Source organism: Patiria miniata, unplaced genomic scaffold (assembly GCF_015706575.1).
Source record: "Patiria miniata isolate m_02_andy unplaced genomic scaffold, ASM1570657v1 HiC_scaffold_1, whole genome shotgun sequence".
Classification (NCBI taxonomy): Eukaryota; Metazoa; Echinodermata; class Asteroidea; order Valvatida; family Asterinidae; genus Patiria; species Patiria miniata.
In genome coordinates, this window is record NW_024037047.1 from 30,756,274 (window position 1) to 30,773,756 (window position 17,483).

Consider the following 17,483-nt stretch of genomic DNA (forward strand, 5'->3'; position numbering starts at 1 on the left):
GATCGTAATTTACACCTACATGTACCCTGTACTGTAATACTGGACAAAAATGGATTGTATGACATGATGCATGAGGGGTAATTATAATTCATTTGCTACAAAACATGCCACAAACGTTATGTGTACATGTATGTACATGTACAATGTACATTGTACAAATGTACATGTACCGTACATGTACCGGTACTTTACTGTTGCATGAGCCGTCGATATCAAAATATTCCCACCTTGCATTCTTGTGTGACACCATTGATGAATGGTGGCTGGGTCATAGGAGGGTCATTCAGCACCGTGGGCGTGAACCCTACAGACGCTAGTTTAAAGGGAATGTACATCATTGGCTTTTGCTGTAATTTTCAGAAGTGAACTATTTGAGAGGTTAGTATAATAGATCAAATATTGTTACACTGACATTTTTTAAGTTTTGTGTTCGAAAAGGTTGGAAAAACCCAGAAAAACAAAAATGTTCAAGTAGTCTGGTTCCCTGACTCCACAAAAGATAAAATGGATCAATTTATAGATGATGGAAAATTGTAAGGCAAGGGAACCAGTCTAGCTGGCCTGCACCCGTTCATGAACATACATACATCCAATAGCAAACAAAATTTGGACTGAAAAAATGGTAAATTTGGAGCAGTAGTTGAAAAATAGTTAGGTTTTTCCAACGCTGGTCGGCCGATCACCGTTTGAAATGTTTACAAAAATACCATTTTCTTGAAAATGACTTCACACCAGGTGCCATAATTTTACAAGATGCTTGAGACTGTCATTTACCAACATCCTAGTAAGGTATTTCGTAAAAACTTGGTAGTTTTATTTTTCGATGTTTGCAAATGTTGTATATTCCCTTTAATTGGAAGGTTACATAATATACTGTACATGTATATCATGACAGATAATGGGTAAGGGACTCCAGCAAAATTTGGTTTTACTGTTTTTACCCTAACCCTACCAGACGCAACACAGTGCATCAGATGGAAAAGAATTGGTGCACTTTGATGCATTCAGCTACCAACACTGTCCAGTGCATAAACCGGCCAGCTTCTGAGACAATGAGAGATACTGGTAGTCCTAAAGAACCATATGATGCCACAGTTGTATCCTGCTGCATTGGGTGATCACCAACTCTGAGGCAGTTTGGCCTTGAGACTTTTGGCATGATGGGCTGCACTGGGCAGGCTTGTCACTTTAGACAAGTGTTGCATGTTGCTGCGTTTGGCAGGGTTTCTAGCCAACATACCTTGGAAGGTTTTAGGGTTAAAATGTAGTCTAGGTTAGTGGTGGGAGAAATTGGAGATTTCAAAATCCGGCTTTCTAAAAAAAAAATTTCAAACCGAAATCCGATTTCACCGGAATTTCCCTTTCAGCTCACAGTCTAATGCCAACAAAATGTTACAAGTGAGATGCTGAACAGAATGTACGATGATTTGATCTACTCCGCGGGATTGAATGACCACATGGGCCTTTAAACAAAGACACGTAATCTTGAGTCAGTGTTGTGTTGAAATATGGGTGGGAACTCTCTTAGACGAATGGGCAGGCTTTTCATGAACCAGGAAGAGTGGTAGCGAGTGAATGCCGAACTTACATACATACATGTACATGTACAATCAGGTCCACATTAAAGAGGTTGTGGAATGCTCGAAGACATTTCCGTCATTTTTCGGGTATATGTACATGTAGCCTAAGGTGTGATGAAATAAAAACGACTATTGTTTCTGTCATGAAATGAGTACAAAAGGTACTTTTGAGAGCTGTTTTTCAGGTCCTGTTTCGACCCGAACGTGCAATTTGTGTAAAAGTCGTCGTTGCGGGCAGCAAACAAAACACAGTAAAATCGTGACGTAATAAACAGGACTCGTTTATGCTACTCTGCATCGGGAGTCCTGTTTATTACGTCACGATTTACTGTGTTTTGTTTGCTGCCCGCAACGACGACTTTTACACACATTGCACGTTCGGGTCGAAACAGGCATGACAGGACTTGAAAAACAGCTCTCAAAAGTAATGTACCTTTTGTACTCATTTTATGACAGAAACAATAGTCGTTTTTATTTCATCAAACCTTAGGCTACATATACCCGAAAAATGACGGAAATGTCTTTGAGCATTCCACAACCTCTTTAAAGTAAACAATTAAGGATTCAATTAAATGTTCAATTAATTAAAGGTTAAGTTGATATTTTGGGGATTCAGGTTGTGATGTGTACATGTACACGTATGTCTTTCTTTCCCGAGTATTTAAAGGGGCACTAGGTCCTGAAATCCCCGAAAATTTCATGTTTTGGATTGTTTTATACTTAGCCTATTTCAAACATCTGGTTGAAAGGAAACCAACCTAATGTCTACGGTTCCTGAGAAAAGAAAAAAAAAACCTGGTTGTTTTCATCGGACACGACGGAGTACGAATACGTTTTTCGAGTCGTTCTCAGTGTACGATATACACGTTGTGTGTCTCGGGAACAGCGGTGACCAATTATGGAAAAAATATGGTTTCTTCAACGTTTGGAAAAGGCGAACACTTTACGAATGAAATCACAACTAGCATCAAAACAGCTCGAATTTATGGGGTCGCAAAAATTCGTTTTCGCACGCATAATACAGGAATAACACAAAAACGCCCAGTTTTGAAAGGATAGTTGTGTGGATGTTTATATCCTACTTTTAAATGTTATTTCCGATTAACATCATCTCGTTCAAAGCGCGTTTTGTTGCCCAATTGGGCTGTTCCAGGACCCAGGGTCCTTTTAAGGTGCTGTGCTAGAAGGAACATTCATGACATTGATGATAACACACACTGTACCGGTACAAACAAAACTCAGTATAACTGCTTTGTTCTTGTGAATTGTTTGAATTGTCACAAGGTAACTAATAAACCATTTGACCTGTTATCCAGTGGTCTGGGGTTCACATCCCAGCTTAGCAATCATTCGTTCTTTATTGTGTTGCTTTGTCCTCAGGGGGATGATGATGATGTTGGGCCAGATGATGTGTCCGTCAACGTTGACAGCGAGAAGTACATGGACGAGTTCTTTGATCAGGTAAAAACATTCCTCACAAAAATGTTCAGTTTGTTCTTTTCATCCACATCTCACCATCTAAGAAGATGCAGGTTGTAGCAGTATTCAAGGTCAACTTATCTATCAAGCCCCTTCAAGTTCAACAGACTTTGACAGTTATGTGGTTTAAAAGCTACAGTCCATCATTTGCAGCTATCCAAAAAGTACATGCAACTGACTTAATTGTTGTTAAAAAAAACATACTTGGCTGAAAGATAGCAAGGGGACTGAACTCCCTGTGAAATCATTTTTTCTGGCAAGCTGTCATTTTGAAGAAATCAACGAAAGAAGGTCTTTCCAACGTTAATCTAAAGACGCACTGTTGGAAATTTCCTCATTCGGCGAAGTGCGCGCAAGCATTGGCATGACGCACACGTGTGCGCGGTTGTATAATTTGTCGGATCGGTGCGCGACATCGCATAGCTGCAATCGGCTCAGTGAGAACGTGTCTCGGACGCTGAATTCAGGCCCAATTCAAAACATGATTCAGCAACTTATGATTTGAAATCGAGATCCTAGAATGTTATTTTTCTCGAAATTTACAGCTGAAGCTGAGCTGAAAGTTCATCAGGTTACTTGTTCAGCAACTCTAGGTTTTGACAACGTGTGTTGCTTGAAAGGAACAAAATGCACAAATTAAAAATGATGGACTGTACCTTTAATCCATGGGAGTTCTGGCAATTGGCCAGCCTGTGAGGAAGTGGTTTGTGACAGTTCTTATAGTAGGGGGTTAAACCTATTCTTGCCTAAATATCTTGTTTGGTTGACACTTTTTAAAGTAAAACCACAATTCCTTTCCTTTTTTTTTTACATCAGGTGGAAGAAATTCGCAATAACATAGACAAGATTGCCGACAATGTGGAAGAGGTCAAGAAGAAACACAGTGACATTCTCTCAGCTCCACAACCTGATGAGAGTAAGTAAGCTGTCTGTTTTCAGCGCGCAGTTGGTGAATGAGGTTTCTGAACTTTCTGTCAACAACTCGCAGTTGGTGGCATCCAATCATTGTCTGGTTTTCACGGAAGCCTTTGTGATAGACCGGTATTCCAGTCTAAATTAACCCTACATGTAACCCCTTCGAGTGATTAACTAGGAACCTTCCTCACTCTTGCAAAGTCCAACATCATACGTTGTATTGTACCTCAATGCCCAAACTGTCGAACTATGATTACGGTGGTATGCTTGACCCCATAATCAGATTCCTAGTGCAGTACTCATTCCAACAAATTCCAGCAAAACATGCAGTTGGATTTTGAAGGGTTTGGGTGGTTAGGGTTAACTGTTGCTGATCACAGTTTTAACCCTGAGCCCTAGGCCCTCTGACTATGATGCAACTTCAATCCTGCAAAATCTTCTAATTGCCGCCATGAACAAAATGGATCCAGCCTCAATCCTCCAAAATCATCTGTTATTTCATGAAGTTAGTCTATGGAGGGGTCGACCACTGTCTCAATCCTGCAGAATCCTCTGCCAATTACTGCTAATGGTTTGAGGAAGTGCCAATGGCGTTCAGGAGCAGTGCGGTCTCGATACAAGAAATATGCAGGGTTGATTTTACATGTACCGGTATGCATGGCTGAACATAAACAATCCAGGATAAGGCCTGCTGGCTTGATCGATACATTTAGTACTATTCAGCCTCAATCCTCCAAAATCCCCCAAAAACCGCCCGAAAGATTTAGGAAGGTTAGGGTTAATGTTTATTTTATAGACCTGTAGCAGTTCAGAAATCTGAATTCGTACAATTGTCTGCTGAAAAGAGGGAGTTAAGTGATGAAAGAAACCTTTTATTTTTGAAAAATTAAACATTTCTTAATCACCTCTTGTCAGTATGATGCAGTGTAGCAGTCAATCAGAAATCAACCTGTGCATAGTGAAATAATCATATCCCTGTGTTTGTTTGTTTGTTGTGCAATTTAGATTTTTAGTAAAGAAAGTTGTCTTGTGAACAGATCATTTAAAATATTTCATTGAATATATTCTGTACTCACAAAAACAGAATTCAGATTTTTTTTTTTTTTTTTTTTTTTTTTTACAAATGAAACATCATAATTTGCCCCCTCAAATGGGTTTAACTCTAAACCACTCAGTGCATGGTGATTGAGTGCAAGTATAATTGACTAAGTTTATGATTTGTTTAAATTAAAATCAGAAACACTGACAATGAAAAACACACACGCCCTAAAAAAAGGAATAAATTTAATAAACAGAAAATCATCACAAGGGCAGCTTGAGTTCACCAAATAGTTCAGTCGGAAAAGGGGGGTATCGTGCACCCTCGGAAATCAATTTCTAATCAACGTTTCTTGGTTAGAAAAAATGCGTAGAAAACGATTTGCTATGTTAAAAAATTCAAAAAATGTCCCACGTATTGTTTTTATGCAAATTAGTGCCGCCATTAACGAAAAATCTATTTGTAACTATATCTCAGCCAATATTGCAGATAACTCAACGAACTAGGTGTCTAAACCCATGTTTTCAAGGTCGGAGATCACAATAAAACTATTCTGGAAGTGACCACATGTGTCTGTGGCATAGGAATATGCAAATTAGTGCCGCAAATACCGGAAAGTCATGTTTTTGGCATATCTCGCCAATATAGCACATAACTACACCAGTAAGGTGTCTAAACCCATGTTTTGAGGGTCAAGTATCATTAGAAGACCATTCACGAAGTACCTATGTGTGTCTTTGGCATGAAAATATGTAAATAATAAAGTGTCGGTTTATCCGCTATTTGATTTTTAGCCAATATCTCGGCCAATATTGCACTTAACTACACAAGTAAGGTGTCTAAACCCATGTTTTGATGGTCAGGTATCATTAGAAAACCATTCACGAAGTAACTATGTGTGTCTCTGGCAGGTAAATATGTAAATTCTAAAGTGTCGATTTATCAGAAATTTGATTTTTAGCCAATATCTCGGCCAATATTGCAGCTAATGTTGACAGAAGGGTTTTTGATAAGCAATAATGATCAAAGTTTATTTTAAGCCATCATATTCAAAATAAACTGTAATATTGGCTGAAATTGAATATAATTTGGCGGAAAATCATTTTTTTGATAAACCGGCAATTTAGAATTTACATATTTTCATGCCAAAGACACACATAGTTACTTCGTGAATGCTCTTCTTATGATACCTGACCCTCAAGACATGGGTTTAGACACCTTACTTGTGTAGTTAAGTGCAATATTGGCCGAGATATTGGCTAAAAATCAAAGAGCGGATAAACCGACACTTTATTATTTACATATTTTCATGCCAAAGACACACATAGTTACTTCGTGAATAGTCTTCTAATGATACTTGACCCTCAAAACATGGGTTTAGACACCTTACTGGTGTAGTTATGTGCTATATTGGCCGAGATATGCCAAAAACATGACTTTCCGGTATTTGCGGCACTAATTTGCATATTCCTATGCCACAGACACATGTGGTCACTTCCAGAATAGTTTTATTGTGATCTCCGACCTTGAAAACATGGGTTTAGACACCTAGTTTGTTCAGTTATCTGCAATATTGGCTGAGATATAATTAAAAATAGATTTTTCGGTAATGGCGGCACTAATTTGCATAAAAACAATACGTGGGACATTTTTTGAATTTTTTAACATAGCAAATCGTTTTCTACGCATTTTTTCTTACCTAGAAACGTTGATTAGAAATTGATTTCCGAGGGTGCACGATACCCCCTTTTCCGACTAAACTAAAAGAATCCCAGCCACTTTTTCAAAAAAAAAAAATCCCCAGTCATTTGTTGGCTACAAAATACCCAAAAAACCCACATTGGTTACACAGGGTGATTATGCAGGCATTGGGGAGGAGCAGTAACGTAAAACGGAAAGGAAACCAAGTGGAAATGTTCAGTGGCCCGTCATGTGAACCCTTTCACGCATCATTGCTCACACACTGTATATACTGAGTAGTGATAAATCTTCTGACAGGTGAAATATTTTGTTTAAAAGGCAAACGGGCCAGCATACATGTATGCACTGTACATGTACATACAACTTACAAAAATGTACAAGCATGAAAGACATTAGGGACCATGATACGTGTAACGAATACATACAATGTACATGTACAGGCACCAGTACATACATTTTGTACAATGTACAATGTATGCGGCTTGAAAAAGGTTGCTTGTTAAAGGGGCACTGCATCCTGAAATCCCTGAAAATTTCATGTTTTGGATTGTTTACATGTACTTATCCTATTTCAAACATCTGATGGAAGGAAACCAACCTAATGTCTTACCGTTCCCGAGAAAATAAAAATAAAAACCTGGTTGTTTACATCGGACACGACGAAGTACCGGTACGCATTAGCCCAGGTTGGACGAAGTCTTCATTGCAATACGACTAACGTCCAGGGCAAGAATTCTCTACATGAAACCACCCAACATTTTTACCAGAGTTTTGTTATGTTTTACCTCGTTGTAGCCGCTTATTTCACACCTACATACTCTATGTGTCCTTATCTGTTGGGCTGATGGGTTCAGGAATTCCATATGCGATGCTGACTGACGTTAATCAGGAAAATAAACTCTAAAGCAGCGTTAAACTTGTACGTGTTTGTAGTCTGTTTTCATCAGTTTATTCCCAGAGTCGTACGTCATGTACAATGTACGTGCGTACGAAAGCGCGTACGCACGCTAGCGCCCTCATTTGTTTAGTTTTGGTTGGAACCGTGACGTCACTCCAGTCAACCGATGTCGCGAAAACGCTCAACCAATTACCAAAGCCGAAACGTGTTTCTGGTAACTAACGCGAAAACACGCTCGGTCATTGGATTAGCGACCGCGCCTTCAAGTAAGTGCGCGTGCGTATGAGGGTGGTTACTAAGCAAATCGCGCATGCGCACTGCATATTCATGCTGCATAGTCTGGCCCCCGGACCAGACGTGATATGAGCGTCGAGAATAATTGCCCGGTCTAGGGAACCAGACTACACGCTTCACAGACGTACATCATGTACGACTAGACTAGAATAGACTCGGCGGTGAGAAACTGATGAAAAGAGTCTACAAACACGTACAAGTTTAACGTTGCTTTAGAGTTTATTTTCCAGATTAAGGTCGGTCAGCATCGCATATGGAATTCCTGAACCCAGTGGCCCAACAGATAAGGACACATAGAATACTACGACGTAAAAATTAGCTTCTCCAACAAGGTAAAAATATTTAAATTATTGGTCAGAAATGTTTTTGTTCGGTTTTGAGCACTTTTTACCCAGGACTCCCTCCGTAACGTAGGGAGGAAAGGGAGTCCACCAGGGCTACGGTACGCATATGTTTTTCCTGTCATTTTCAGTCAATGTACCGTATGAAACACATTGTGTGTCTCTAGTATTACACACGTACACAGCACCGTGCTCACGAACAGCGGTGACCAATCACCAATGCACAATATGTGATTTCTTACACACCCGCAAAAGGCGAACCCTTACGGCTGGAATTACAACTAGCACGAACAGCCCGACTTTTTGGGGTCGCAAAAGTGGACCCCGAAAGTCGTTCTCGCACAAATATCACAAGAATTTAAGTGCCAGTTTTGGAAGGATAGTTGTGTGGATGTTTACATCCTACTTTTAAATGTTCTTTCCGATTTTATCATTTCGTTCAAAATGCGTTTTGTAGCCCAATTGGGCGTATTCCAGGATGCAGTGTCCCTTTAATCGCCATTTTGTACACTGAGGGCAATGTGCATTGTGCATGCTCGCGTACCGGTACATCAAATGTTAAGATACATAATGTGTACACGTACATGTACCTACATGTACATGCAGGCATGCAACTTTTCCTCGGATCAGCTGATTTCCTCTTGTTTTACTTCCCATGTGTGCCATTGAAAATAGAAAAACACTGTACAAAGTCTGGGAATTTTTTGTGTGATTTCCCAGTTGCATGCCTGTACATGGCATGTGGTTAAGTGAAATAACCACAAAAAAATAGTGATATTTACATGTATACCAGGTACCGGTAGTTTTTCTGAGCCGCATACGTTTCCCGTACGGGTACCATTTCTAATGGCTCCCATTACGTACAGGTACCGTACTGTGTATGTACATGTACTTGGACGACTTGTACCGGTACGTACCGGTATATGACTTAAAATATGATAAGCATGTGTACGGCAGCGGGCTAGCCCGTTGAGTAAATCTTGTATTTGGGCTTACCGGTACAAGTGACAGACAGCAGTACACATGTAGTTGGGATTTAATTAGCAGTGAACGTGTGTGTTGCAAGTTGTGATACAAGATTATTAATTTTAATCTGCAACTTGATATAGGGTTTTATTATCAGATGGTGTCAGATTGAGATTGTTGTTGCGGAAGACTGTCCATCTGTTCACATTAGTACACACATTTGTAATAGCAAGGGCATGTAAACTAATCAGACCAAGAATTTTTCTCATCATTCATGTACATGTATGTAAAAATGTTGTTAAAGGGAATATATAACATTTGCAAACATCGAAAAATAAAACTACCAAGTTTTTACGAAATACCTTAATAGGATGTTGGTAAATGACAGTCTAAAGCATCCTGTAAAATTATGGCACCTGGTGTGAAGTCATTTTCAAGAAAATGACATTTTTGTAAAATTTTCCAGCAGTGGTCGGCCGACCACCGTTGGAAAAACCTAACTATTTTTCAACTATTGCTCCAAATTTACCATTAATTCAGTCCAAATTTTGTTTGCTATTGGTTACATGTTCACGAAGGGATGCAGGCCAGCTAGACTGGTACCCTGACCTTACAATTTTCCGGCATCTGTAAATTTATCCATTTTGTATTTAGTGGAGTCAGGGAACCAGACTACTTGAACGTTTTGTTTTTCTTGGTTTTTCCAGCATTTTTGAACACCGAAACTTCAAACATGTCAGTGTAACAATATTTGATCTATTACACTAACCCCTCAAATAGTTCATTTCTGAAAATGACAGCAAAAGCCAATGATGTACAATGTACATTCCCTTTAAATAATTAAAGCAAAACATTTCCACCCCACCGCTTTGAAATACAACGTAAGATCGTCTAGAACAAGCCCAATGCTTTTTTCGGCAAGTGTTTTACATTCTATTCTAGTAGGCCTAAACGCATGTTTTATTATTGACCACCCATTTTTTGTTCAGTTTATTCTATATTTATTTTATTGCTTTGGGGAAAACAAGTGAACAGAATGAGCACACCTGATGACGTACATCAATGTGCACACAATCTTCGGTCACTTTGTGACATAAAATTGGGCTTGTCTGATTTTTGAAGCTTTACCCCTTGTTAACTACATCTGATTATTACTTTCACTGATTCATCAGGTTAGTACTTTTTACTCCCTGCCTCGGAGTATAGTTTCTACTTTCACAAATTGTGTCAAAATATTAGGAGGGGTCATCAAAGTTTGGTCACATGTGTGACATCAGACGAAAAAATGGTAGCCGGCCCCTATAGGAAATTCTCGCTTTTCTCCGAAGTTCTAAGGACACCCATACTTATTTTGGAGTAAGACTAGTCTTTCGTGATTTACAGAATGCGTAAACAGTGTACACCCTCTGCTTCAGTTTTACTACAGGTAAATGGGTATTGTTCTGTTTTCGATCGGTCACATGTGTGACATTTTGATCGGTCACATGTGTGACATTTTGTAATTAAAATCATGCTAATTTATGCACGGAAAGACCAACTTATTATATGTATGTAAATATTCTTAAGAAATTTGCATAGATCTTTATTTACTAATAAGACTTAAGCCTAACTAGTTAGTGAACAATTACCGGTACATCATATAAAACACTTTTTGGGAGCCACTTCCCCCCCCCCCCCCAAAAAAAATTATCTAGTTTCAATTTCTGAAGAATCGCCCTTTTAAATGAAAAGGTTGACTAACTGTCATTACTCAAAACAAATTGCGTGGGCTTGACAGTGAAAGAAACAGACACAAAAAGTCTGTACAAATAGTTAATTTTTGCACAGATATTTTTAGCAATTGGCATTTTCTGCAACATACTTGATGAGCACTGAAGATAAATCTACCGGTACATGGTGATGATTTAATTATTAATTTATGACTTCCTGTGTGTACATGTATACGTGTTAATGTATACATGTACGTGTTAATGTATACTTGTACATGTATACGTGTACATGTACGTACTGTACGTACACATGTACGTACATGTACACACTTACAATGTACGTACATGGGCATACGTGTACATTGTTGTACGCGCATATTCTTTTACCTTAGCATGGACATTGTACAGGTGTACATGTACATGTACATGTACCAGTACCGGTACAAAATGTACATGTACATGGTCAGAACTTTCGTGTATGTATGCATGTGATTGATTTATACCATTTATTAATTACAAGCCAAAAGCTTCTGTATTGATCCTAACCAGGGCCTAATCTTACGCTCATTGGCGCAGGCCATACCATACAGATCCCCCACCCCTTATAACAACAAGCGCAACATACATCTGTCACATCTTGACATCTGTCCAGAATTGCCAAAATCATTAGAAATGGTATTGACGACACAACATGAATTAGAAAGCTAGGGGCCTACCGGGTATCTCAGCTAAGGTAAATTATGTAAATTGGCAACTCCAATTCCAATCCAACCCAGGAGTGCTGATTTTGTTTGACGTTGACTTTAATTTTGATCATGTTTATTTCCCCCCAAAAGCATTCATGAAACATGTACGTTATTAATGATGACCCTTTTTTCCGGCTGTGGAATTGGGATAATGTGAATGATTACGGAACATAATTATGCAAATAAACCGTACTGTACATTCTGTGCCAAGTTGTCCTTGCAGTCAAAATCAATCAAGTGACTGTTTTCAACAGTTAAGAGCTCCCAGCCTACTTAAAGCAGGATTGACTGGCTGGGACTGTTTTTTAAACTTGATACAGCTTTGCTTTGATTGGGGGTGATTGGTAAACCAGCTGTGCCCACAACTTGCCTGCTTTGTCTGTTGACTGAATTTGACTAGACACAGTGCTTGCTCAACATATGATCTGACTGTTGGTGACCCCCCTCTGTCAAAAGTAAAGCAGGGGAAGTGGATGAACATTTTGACTGTCTGGGACTGTTTAAATAGTAAGAGGGTTGATAATGTTTGGGTGATACCAGGATTTTTTAAATGACCCTGACTCAAAATACGAAACGATCACAAATCTGTTTGGAATTGTAGCACTGAAGGTGTCAATTTTTCAAAAACTTTACTAAAAATGCATTTAGGCAGGCCTTTGTTTACAATATGTACAATGATGTTTATTTTTGTATGCGAAGTAAGTCCAACCACAACTAGAAGTAAACAAATATGCAAAGAAAGGAAAATTTAAAGGGAATTAATTACATATCCCCAAAAGAGGAATCAGTAAGCCTATTCTCATTTTAGAATCAGGTGCCGGTAGACTCGTTTCTACTGCAGAATCCCCAAAGCCTACCGGTAGATCTACATGTATACACCAATCGTATGCATGTTGTGCAACTTCTTCATGTACATGTCCCATACATGCTGTCATGTGTACATGTCCAAATTATGACGGCCATAAACGATAATTTTGCATTTGTCTCTTCACCATCCAGCCTGTATAGTCTCCACCCTGTCTGTTCGCAGGGATGACATTTACTCTGCCCCGCCTGTCAAATATTGACCCAATATATGCTTAAAGCTGGCTGTATAAACTGTAACCGTTCGTCAAATATACACGCAGTGGGGGCACTGTGCATGACCGGCTCATGTGTTGTACAGAGTCTTCCGTTATTTGGGGTACATGAATTTATGTCGGATTCAAACTATGTGACTCAGAGAAAATTGAGATGACCCCCTCTCCATTAGAAAGATGAGCTTAATTTCTAAATTTCTCTGGGCTTTTTCAGAAACTTCCGGCATCCTCCAAAATCAAGCACTGTGTTTCAATTTCTGTTCAGCACATTCTGTTGAAAAATAAAATGGGGACATTGAGGCCAAATTATTCATTGTACATTGTAGATTTGACACTTGACAGTCCTCAGTCCATCAAAATCTCTTAATGCTGTATTTGTACTTTTGTTGTACATGTAGGTGTTGGATGTGAAGGAAATTTCAAGGTGCAATTGCATGTAGGCCTATAACCTTCAAATGGTTTCATGTACATGTGTACATACACGTACATCCAATCAACGAAAACATAAAAACTCAAATTTTATGCTATTCAATACTTTGTACGCCTAAACTTGTAAATTTGAAGAAATATTTAACATTTTGTCTCATTTGATTAATTTAAACAAATAGCCTATCTGTGTCATTTGACTTTTTGTTCATGATATTAAACTTGTAATTCTTTTCTTGTAGGCTGTTGTGGGTACATGTGCTGAATTACATGTGCAGCAGATGTAACCTACAGATGTACCGGTATGGTACAAACATGGATGTACAAATGTATTGGTACATTTGTACACATATGTACATGTATGTATGTATCATGATAGATGGAATTTATTGGATTTTTTTCTATCACACATGTCAGGTTATGGTTTTATATGTACCGGTACCATACTGTGTACATTGTACCTGTACATGTCCATACTGTACATGTTATAATTTCATGTCAGAAAGAATATTAAAATAAGCCACAGAAATCAAGGGATTATGAAGTTATTAAAATATCGCATACGTTTACCGTACATTACAGATACGTACTGGTACATGTACATGTACACTACACACGTGTAGTCAGAATTTTCTTAGCGTAAAACATGCATACATGTACATGTAGCTGGCAACAAGTGTTGCTGAATTTGCTGTTAATACGTTCACATGAAAAAGGGTACATGTTTTGAACACGCCGTACATAACGTGTACATTTGTTCATAGTGTCCATGAAAATGTATGCAAATTATGTATATAAATTTGACAGTGAACAAATGTACATCTTTTCGTGTGTATTATAGAGTGAGCAGGCCAGTCTCTGTGCATGGCGACCCAAACACCCTGCCACTCGGCATTCACACATTAGGAAATGTAATATGCTTGCCTTTAGAAATGAACTTGAGAGATGCGCACACACTCAGCAGTGTTGTGTTGCCAGAGCGTTGCTGCGTATAATGAACGGCTAGCTGCCTACATGTCTGCTGTGCCTTGATACTCAAGTAGCACAGGTCTGGCGTAAGCAGTATTGTACGTGTACATGTTTCTATGCAAGCTTGTACTACTGCATGTATTAATCCACTCTCCCTGTATGATTTATTGTGACATAGCCTACCAGTACAAAGAATAATGATGAAGTGATGGAGTGATGTACATGTACATGCACATGTACATGTACAGCAGGGGTGTGAAATCTCAGCTTTAAAGCTGATTTCAGTTTTGTTTGTTTTGGATTTCAACTTTTTTCCCTTATTTGCTGTGTACAAAAGTATAGGCGATTTCCAAAGTTCAGCTTTTTTATGCCTTTTTAAGCTGTTTTCAGCTATTTTTATCAGGGTCACTCACACCCCTGATGTATAGGTACCGTACATGTACATGTGCCGTACATGTACCGTAGCATCTTGAATTGAACATGTTTTACAAATGTGTCAGAGTGCTTCACAGTTCTAAACTTTGAATAAATTGCATGTACTTTTACTCACTTGATCTTTTATATATTTATCATGACACAAGTTCAAGAAATGTAGCTAGAGAACAAAAGATTACAGATATTGCAAATCTCCCAATTACTTGCTTGAAGCCAACCAACCATTTGAATTAAAAGCAAAATAAGAGAAACAGATCACACAAAATTAGGCAATAAAAAGCAGCTAAAGGGATCGCAATACCACACATGTACATTTTTCTCAAAGATTTGTACCAGTATTTTATTAATAAAAAGGAATGCCACATTTACACAAAACTGTAAAAAAACAACTTGGCAGATTCTAATACTGCATGACCAGGCACTGATTTATTGTGGTGGACTTACATGTAGTTGCCCAGAAATGTGTGAGAATTAATTAACCCCTCCCAGATCTTTCCAAGTGAGGTTTTGGATGACTTACGGTGACGGTAGCACGATTGAGGAAAGTACATGTACGTGTGGATACAATGAACCCGTAGCTACCCTGGAATTGACTTGATGCTTGGTGCCCTGTACCCAAGGAATGGAGCATTCACGTGGGCAAACTCTTACGGGGAGTATGGTGCTTGTGTTCTTGGGCAAGACACTTTACCACAATTGCCTCTGTCCACCCAGGAGAACCGGTACATGTACATACATGTAGACTCTCGTCGAATCACATGACCCAGCCTACATGTACCCAGATACTGAAATGGAAAGTCATCACAATTGTAGTAGGCATACCGTACATGTACCGGTAGCTCGTATAGCGCAGAGCGCAGTAGGCAAGCCTTCAAAGCAGTGATGGATGGCAAAAACTGGGGCAAAACCACGGAGCGAACACCCAGTGCTGGGCCGGCACAATTATAAATATATGTATGACAAGAACAGGTACTGGTATGGTACATGTTGAGTGACCATTATGCCATTTGATAAAGAATTTGCAGTTATTTTACATGTATGTGAAAATGAGCCCTACTGTCTCACGTTAACCAAACGCTTGCCTACTGCAGTGGTGGTTGGTCATGGGGGAACCTGAAGGTCAAGTGGGTTTCGAAGGTACGGTACAGTCAGAACTGACATACATGTCTACATAATAAGCCATTTGCCACGTTTGCGAGTTACATTTAAAAAAATATAACATCTGGTACACTGACTTGCTCACAATGCTTGGCACGTTTTAACTTTGAATTTTCCGGACCAAAGACCACTGTTGCTATATCACGTGATTCGGGGCAAGCTCTTGCATAATTACCGTAGGTAAGAGACGCTCAACATCATTACATTGCTAACAAAGGCTGAGAATGGCACAAAGACACCAGACCATTTCGGAGCGGGGAGGGGGTTACTAGCGTGAGGCTTGCCCCGAATCACGTGATATACCGGTAGCAACAGTCTCTTTGGTTGGGAGAATTCAAGGTTAAAATGTGCCAAGCATTCGAGCTAGTCCATGTAGTCAGGGTACCAGATGTTATTTGAATTTAATTCGCAAAATGACTTATTGGGTATCTTACAATGTGGATGGTATCGTTTCGGTTTTGCGGTAACACCATGTGGTAATAACTACTGCTTAGAAGATATTAGTTCTGAGAAGAACTTGTCCTGCTTATTATCAACTTGCTAAGTAGTTTTTGTTCTGTTTAGAACAGTCCTGCTGTAAGTTCTAAAAGAACTTGTCTTTGGTCTCTGTGGATGGTATTGCACAGCTGATCTCAAGCTGCTGCAAATAATTATGGTCTCGCAGCCTGATGAAGAAACTTGGGTAATAAAAGCATTTTGAGACCTTTTGAATAAAGATGTACATGTATGTACTGGTACATGATGTGTACGCATGTACGGTACCGGTACGTGCATTGTAATAGCACCGCGTAAATTATACACTGTTACCGGTACACACACGTGAATTTACCGGTATTATGTACATCGCAAAATTGTTCTCCTTCATGTTCTGCCATTTGAATCCAGTGTTGCAAGTGAAAAAAAATAACTTAATCTAAATATATTGGCATACATGTATACTATGTAGGCCTACTAATGTACATGTGTGCCATGATGGAGCCTTCCTGTTCATTGTCATCCAATATATGTAACGCCCAAATTGGACCATAGAGTTTGTGTATTTGCTCGGTATTTGTTTCTGTTATCTTGGGCTGTGGTTGGGCGAACCTTTCCTATAAATATTGACAGTGCGACTTGATGTGCATTAGCATGACAGCCATTAGTGCACCGTTCAGAAAAGAGTGATGTACATGTACATGTACATGTATAGTTGACCCTGGCTTAAATCCTGAAAAGATTGTCACCAAAGAGCATGAAGAGTAAAGTGGTTTAACAGGATTAATAAGTGTACAGCAGTGATGATGTGTGTAGTGACATGCTAGTTTAAAGGGGCCTGCTGCTGCGTTTAACTGATTGAGCACGGCTCAGAAATATGCATGGCCACTGATTAACCCTGGTTTACACTGTACAAGTACATGCGTACGTCACCAAAGAGTTAGTTTAAAACAGGATTACATGTAGGTGTCCATTACATACATGTACATACGTGTACATGTAGTATTTTTTAGTGGCATAAATGTGGCAAAGATTTTAAAGAGGTTGTGGAATGCTCGAAGACATTTCCGTCATTTTTTGGGTATATGTAGCCTAAGGTGTGATGAAAAACATGTAACAAAGTAAATCGTGACGTTATAAACAGGACTCCCGATGCAACGTACGGTAGTATAAACGAGTCCTGTTTATTATGTCACGATTTACTATGTTTTGTTTGCTGCCCCCAACGACGACTTTTACACAAATTGCACGTTCGGGTCGAAACAGGACCTGAA

General features: G+C 39.1%; 1 protein-coding gene across 6 annotated transcripts in view; it reads left to right on the forward strand.

Moving 5' to 3' along the window:
• Positions 1 to 17,483, forward strand: part of LOC119728691 (syntaxin-like) — a 79,970-nt gene that overhangs the window by 4,614 nt on the left and 57,873 nt on the right. For all 6 annotated transcript variants that reach the window (XM_038201056.1, XM_038201049.1, XM_038201033.1 and 3 more), the window contains exons 2-3: positions 2,961 to 3,041; positions 3,876 to 3,975. In XM_038201056.1, coding sequence (XP_038056984.1) covers positions 2,961 to 3,041; positions 3,876 to 3,975 — 181 coding nt within the window. The remainder of the gene's footprint in view (positions 1 to 2,960; positions 3,042 to 3,875; positions 3,976 to 17,483) is intronic.